Raw genomic sequence first — 6,871 nt, 5'->3', positions numbered from 1 at the left:
TTTAAATAAAGAAGAACAGTGGTGGGAATGGCACTCAAAAGGACTGGGAACAGCAGCTGGACCTTGGTTAGGATATCGTGCTCTAGATCAATTACAGTTCAGTATATCCAATAAGAGAAAAAGCAGATCTGGCACCAATATGCAATAATCCAAGTGTTTCCCTTTAATCCAGTAGATACAGGCAATACATTAGGAGTATAGAGTGGTCGGCCTACCACTGTATACTCCTAATGTATTGCCTGTATCTACTGGATTAAAGGGAAACACTTGGATTATTGCATATTGGTGCCAGATCTGCTTTTTCTCTTATTGGATCCACTACTTATCATGCATGCCACTCTGATATCACAACGGATATACTCATCTGGGTAAACAGGCCTATAGGTAAGCATGGGTCCATCCTGCTTGTCCGCTGTTCTGCTGCCCCCCTCTCTGGAAAGTAGTCTAGCATCAGCCCTAGTATGATCTAACAATAATGCTCTATACCCACTAAGCGATTTTGCATGACAAACAATTTTTCTCATGATATCGTACAACATCTCTTAATGAAAATTCTTTAAACAAGGTTTAACGATGCACACCACCTGCGGGTATCATTCGTTTTTGAAAGACCAACGCGTCTGATTGAGTCGTTGAGGATCGCTCCAATCCTCATTGACGTGCGCAGGTTTTGCCGATTTGGCCAAATGGATCAGGGAAACAATCGTTCGTCTTCGGAGATCCATCTGGACGAATCTGCCAGTGGGTATAGATCACCATAGGTGTAATGTACGCATTTATAACCTAAAACATGATAAGTACAAACGATGTACAGTAACCCAGAGTGACCAAATACTAACCAAATTCCAATTCTGTAATTGATAAAAAATGGCAATATAAGTGTCTTGCCTACTATTTCAATGCATAGTAATATTACTTATTTCTGTATCAGCCATCTGTGTCACCCACTGGACAACAGAGAAGTCAATAATATATTCACAAATGCCATAAGAAGGTTTTATTAGAGTTATGTTTGGCCCGTGATAACTGTGGTTCACATTACATATTAATAAAACCAAGTGATAGCTGAGGACATACGCTGACCTGGCATAGCACCATCAGTAAACATAAATGGTGCAACAAGTGTTAATAAACTGCTATAATGTTTCACCACTGCCTGTACTAATGCACTGTGGCATCCCCTTTGGTTGCTGTTTGACTTGTGTGTTGTTCAGTGGTAGTCAAGGTAGAATTGTCCCTCCTGCTACTGGTGTACAGAAGGAAGGGGATCAGACCGCACTTAAGCCTGAGCGAAGCATACTGTAAATGATCTCAGACTTATTTTAGGACATCTCATATTGCACGACTATAAATGCTTCAGCTCCAGTGTAATGCATCGCTATAGACCTCTGTAACTTTCCTATCAATTTCAAACTCCAAAACTTAGACTGCTTACACTTCATGCAACATGTTGTAGAAACTCTACACTCCTGGCAGCAAGCAAAATAGACAAAGGCAATTAAGTACATGTTAGAGGATAAAGCAGCAAATACTGGATACAAAAGGCATACGTCATATACCATCTTGTCAATCTAGATTGGCCAGGAATTCATTTACTAAGACAACATATCCTTTTCTCTGCTAGTCAATTACTGCGTTCCACTTTCTAAAAGCAACTGTTTAAACTACTCCTTAATCACAATGCTAAATCTAGCAACTCATCTGAATAAAAATCACCTCTCAATTCTATTTATAGTTACAGTAAGCAGATCACCTTCAAATTTCCACTAGTATACTCGCAAACACTGCTTTGGTTCCAAAACACTACATGCAAAGTGCCTGAAACTTCTTTTAGTTTCAGTTTAACTGTATAACCTGTTTTTTCACCTAAGATACTTCCTACAAAAAATTGCATTGCTGTAAAAAATACAATATGCATATGGCCCTACAGAATCTGACAAAAAAACAAAACTTAGCTCCACTTAGTGATGTGTTTTATATTTAAAGTGAACCCGAGGTGAAAATAAACTGATGGGATAAACAATTGTATTTATCCTCCTACTCCTTAAACTGACCTTTTTCTAAATATCCCATGGTTTTATTTTAGATTAAAACATTTACAAAGTAGATTGAATGTTTTCTTGCCTCTGCTCAATGGCAGCCTATTAAGTGTCCCTGAATTAAAATACATGAACTATTTTCTCAGAAGTTGTAGTCTGCCAGGAAAACTTAGATGGCTGTAATTAGCTTATCAGTGATGTTTACTATATTTCTCGCAGGGTAACGACAAGACAGAAGCTATCACTTCCATAACTAGAAATTAACTCTTTCAGGCAGCAAAGTAAAACAGCCTGGTTATAAGTATGTTTTGCCCTGTATATACACATGTTTATCTCATCATGTCACATGTCACCTCGGGTACACTTAAATATTGAGCTTGCATTTATGATGACAGAACCCATGATGTACTGTTGGATTAATAGTTGTGAAAGGCATCACTGGTCTGTAATTTTGAAACAGGTCTACAGCCACACCTAACTAGTTACGATTGAACAGACATCCTATACTTGCTGCTAAGGACCTGGTTTGGTGGAGATGCATCTCAATGGCCTGGAAACCAAAAACAGGCACCAGGGGTATGTGGTAAGGCCTACATACTATCAAGACAGACGTTTTGCTTGTCTTAACAATGAAAAACAACAAAAAAACAGTCAGATGTACTAAAGATCAGTCAATTTTTCAAAGGCATGAACGATATTCTCACTAATTAACTGAGCCTTTATATTTTTTTTCCCCCCAAGATAACAAAACGGCAGCCTCAATAGTTTATGAAACGGGTACGGCAATGCTTAACTTCATCAAACCTGACAATGGATACATTTATTGTCTCTTTTAGATTCTTGTAACACAATGCCAATCAAAATTATTCTTTATCCAGCAATGTAGACCAATGAAAAAAAAATTATAATAAAAAAAATAATATTCTACTACTAAGTGTCAATGATAGTTCCTATTCCTCCATCTTCATAAAATGTATAACCCATGCCACTAAATATCCCTCCCAGCCCTCTTGATTTCAACCATTGCACTTTCAGGATTTTTCATTTATTCTTCATTTGCCTGAAAGGTTACAGGTTTGTTCTGCAACACTGACAGGCAAACTGCAAGACCCTGCAGAGGGACAAAAGTCCATATACCCAAAGTAAGTGCAAAGAAGGATCTCTTGTGGATTACAAAATGTTGCATCAAGAGATTCTGATCAATAATGCCTTTAAAAATTCTGTTATAAAATAAAGCTTAGCCTTTTTTTATATAAATATTCTGTTGCTTAAAAAAACATTTTCTGGATTTTAGGACGTCATCTGCATCTATCGCTTAACTGTTTAACTGGTGCCCAAAATGCTTACTCAGTCCCACATTTCCAAAGTAATACAGGATATACTGTAGACAGACCCAGCAATCTGGCAGCGGCTAACGATTACTCTATCGCCACTGAAAAGGCAAGTCGGGTCATTTATATATATAAATTTTACTTTTACAAAAGTCATACACAAAAAATTGGTTCCAATATATGTAAGCTACATGCTAATTATTTTCCTGTACATAAAATACCCTCCAACTGTGTGAGTTTTTCAGAAAACCCACTCATAGAAGTATCTGTTTTTTTTTTTGTAATTCAACTACTCCCTTTGATAGTTTCAGAGATCCCATTTCTTTATGTTATAAAAAAAAGTCTAAATTCAGTTATAGTTAGTTAAAAAAATAGTGCTTAATAAAATAAACAATACAATTGAATATGCATTAAAAAATACCAGTACAAAAATCACATCATTTATAAAGAAAAAAAAAGTGGTAGTTAGTACCAAGCTGGTCAATGTTACAATATTGTAGTGTTTATTGAACATTATGCTACTTTCAAATTGGAAGCACTTTTGTTCCCCCCCCCCCCCCCCCGCCTCCCCCTTAAAAGCTATACAGTAATATACTGAACAATAAATCTAAACGTAGTGTTTGTGTTTATGCAAAAATTAAAAAAAAAAAGAAAAAGGGGGGAAAAAAAGTAAAAAGGTCAAAAAAAAAAGAAAGAAACAACCTAGGTAGCTTGGCATAATATGGAAAACTACTTGTTATATGATTTCCAGCACAATTTTTCTACTGTCACAATGATTTAAAGCTTATCTTAAAAAGGTTAACAAGTATTACAAACTATAGTTATAAATAAGGTGTATGTATACTGCACAGTTCCATTTGATTCTTTGCTTGTAATTAATAACCTATGTTCTCCTAGACTAAGGCCATCACCAGATCTAGATGCAGAAACATGACCTGTGAGATGGCCTCACCTTGCTAAGCCTCAGACTGTTTGCAATCACCACTATGGCAAGGTGGAGATATAATATGGAATAATAAAATGCGTTTCTGATAAACAAATATATATGACTGAACAATTTAGTTCTGTTAATGCAGATGAGTCAATATGTGAGTCAACTCATGAATGTTTTCTGAGGCTCATCATACATTTCCATACAAGAACTACAATAAAGATAGGTTATTGAGGACAAAAACACAAAGCAGCCTGAGCTTCAGCAATCTACAGCCAGGTGAGGTAGGTGTCATTTTTGTTTAACACACACTCCACGTCGTTTAGACTTGGGATCAGATCTTCAGACTCCAATGTTCCAAGGTCCACATTTGTCCCTGGGAGCGCATCAAGGAAATCTGGAAATCGCGTTTGTTGGTTCAGATTCAAAGCAGGCTGACCAAGAATTTCACCTAGGGAAAAAAAGAAAGAATGCAGTGAGTTATAGGATAACAGGACAATATCCCCATAATGTAGCCTCATGTGCCAGGTACCTAAAGTATCCAGTTCAAACTCCTAATCCTCACTTGCAAAGCTCTCCATAACCCGTCCCCTCCATACACTTCTTCAGCAATATCCAGATATGATCCCAACATAAACCCCTCTAGTCCTTAAACTTGGCTAAGCCCCTCTTGCTCCTAGACATCTCCTAAGCTTTACCCCTTCTTTGAAACTTTCATCCTTGACAAGCGTCAATTCTTCAAACTTCAATTGAATCCTTATCTGCACCTCAAAATACAAGCTTACAATCTGCCCTAGGCCCTTTTCAGACAGATATGTCGATCTGTACCAGATTCCAAAGGACTTGTTGCTAACTCCATTAGATTACTGTACCCAGTGTCTGCACCCCTCTCTAAGATTACAAAGGTGAGCTCCTCCTACTAGTGTTTCTTGTCTTTGAATAAACATCAATATCAAATAGCAAAAAGATTAAAAAAAGTTGAGACAGGGGTTTCAAAGGAAAACAGGTGTGAAGGTAAAATGCAATTTTTAATTATAAAAGGAAAATACCAACAACCACATATCATAATAAAAACAGAGGCTCACAAGAATGTATGTTCAAATTATAACAAGGCCTGATGTATGTTTCGTGGCTTACAAGGGACACTGTATCAGACAGTTCATAGCATATATGAATCCTACAGTGACCATGTTAAAAACCATCAATCATGGTATGGTCCAGTTAAACAGTGAGCATAGTATCTGACCACAGGGACCACCTCACAAGGCAATAAAACTGATAACAAGTGCTTCCAATAGAAGACCCAAAAAAATGTGGGTAACAAAGCAGCAATTAATAGTTCACCAAATGGAAGAGGATAAGACAAAAGACGAATGGGAACCCTGTATAAGTGAGGAGAAAAGCATCACGTCTAGTGAAGACTATGATGTGAATAGCCTGCATTGGTGTCCCAGGTAGTTGGCACTGGAGATGTGATTTTAAATTTAACTGGGCAGCTTTTTGCTTTATAGCCAGAACCAGATCTGCATAGGAAAAATCATACAGTATTTGGAACGTTAATGATTGATAACTGACTGCTGGATTAACCAATGAATTAGCTGTCAGGTGATCAATCATTAGCCTTCCTAGACTGATAAGTCCCACGTAAAACTCCAGTTCTACTCACATAAATTCTGCCTCTTGCTTACATGGGCTGTAGTCAATGAATCTGGAAACAAGGTGTTGGTTAACCACACATGCTATTATTTACCACCAATGCAGGTGTATTAGAATTCCTTCATACCTGTGTCCATTTCCTCCATATTATTGAGGAAGTCTTCAGGTGTCGTTGGTATGCTGTAACATCCAAGGCCAAGGCCACTGTCTGTGCTTTGTTCTCTGGAGTGGTATGGGCCACTGTGAAGGGACACAAATAAAATGGACGTTAATATTTACCGCACTTTGTATTGCTACATAATATAAGATTTCTACAAATAGAGAACCTGTTCATTATACCAGGGGCTCTTTTACATGGGCAGTGCATCCACCCCCTGTCAACTGCTCCTGTTGAACTGCCAGGTGTTTGCAAGAAGCTGTGAGTGTTTGGCACAGGCGGTTTATTTGAAATGTAATATACAGTATAGCTAGTTTTAGTTACTGGTTTATTTTACATTTTGGACTAAAAATAGATATTTTAACAAGGTTTTTTTTAAAAAAAGCACTTCATAAAAATGAAATTTCCACTTACCTGGGGCTTCCTCCAGCCCACCGTAGGTCGCAAACTCTCTCGGCCCCTGGCTGGCGGCTCCATTAGCAGATGACTTCGGCCTGAAGTCGTCCGGTCCGCGTCCCTCTTCCTGATGAGAGTTCTCATGCTGGGCGGCTACGCGTCATCATGCCAGCCGGCGTGAGAGTCCTGAGCATGCGCGGTTCAATATTAGAGAACTGCCTGGGGACCTTGCGGCCTACGGTGGGCTGGAGGAAGCTCCAGGTAAGTGGAAATTTCATCTTTATGAAGTGCTCTGTGTCTCTAAACTCCTGCTTCTCATTTCTGTCCTCTGGATCACTAGGGTTCAAATCAACACTCTGAT

The 6,871-nt window shown here is 38.2% G+C and overlaps 1 protein-coding gene across 2 annotated transcripts in view; it reads right to left on the bottom strand.

Annotated features, from left to right (window-relative positions):
* Positions 1–3,960: 3,960 nt before the first annotated feature.
* WWTR1 (WW domain containing transcription regulator 1) overlaps positions 3,961–6,871 on the bottom strand; it is a 129,600-nt gene continuing 126,689 nt past the window's right edge. Inside the window, exons 5-6 of one of the 2 annotated variants that reach the window (XM_068280738.1) lie at positions 6,085–6,197; positions 3,961–4,752 (exon numbers count right to left, since the gene is read on the bottom strand). In XM_068280738.1, the coding sequence (XP_068136839.1) occupies positions 4,571–4,752; positions 6,085–6,197 (295 nt within the window). In that variant the 3' untranslated portion in view covers positions 3,961–4,570. The remainder of the gene's footprint in view (positions 4,753–6,084; positions 6,198–6,871) is intronic. The other variant, XM_068280739.1, reaches the window with a different exon arrangement.

Source organism: Hyperolius riggenbachi, chromosome 4, assembly GCF_040937935.1.
Source record: "Hyperolius riggenbachi isolate aHypRig1 chromosome 4, aHypRig1.pri, whole genome shotgun sequence".
NCBI classification, from domain to species: Eukaryota; Metazoa; Chordata; class Amphibia; order Anura; family Hyperoliidae; genus Hyperolius; species Hyperolius riggenbachi.
This window is presented reverse-complemented; position numbering and strand designations above follow the sequence as displayed.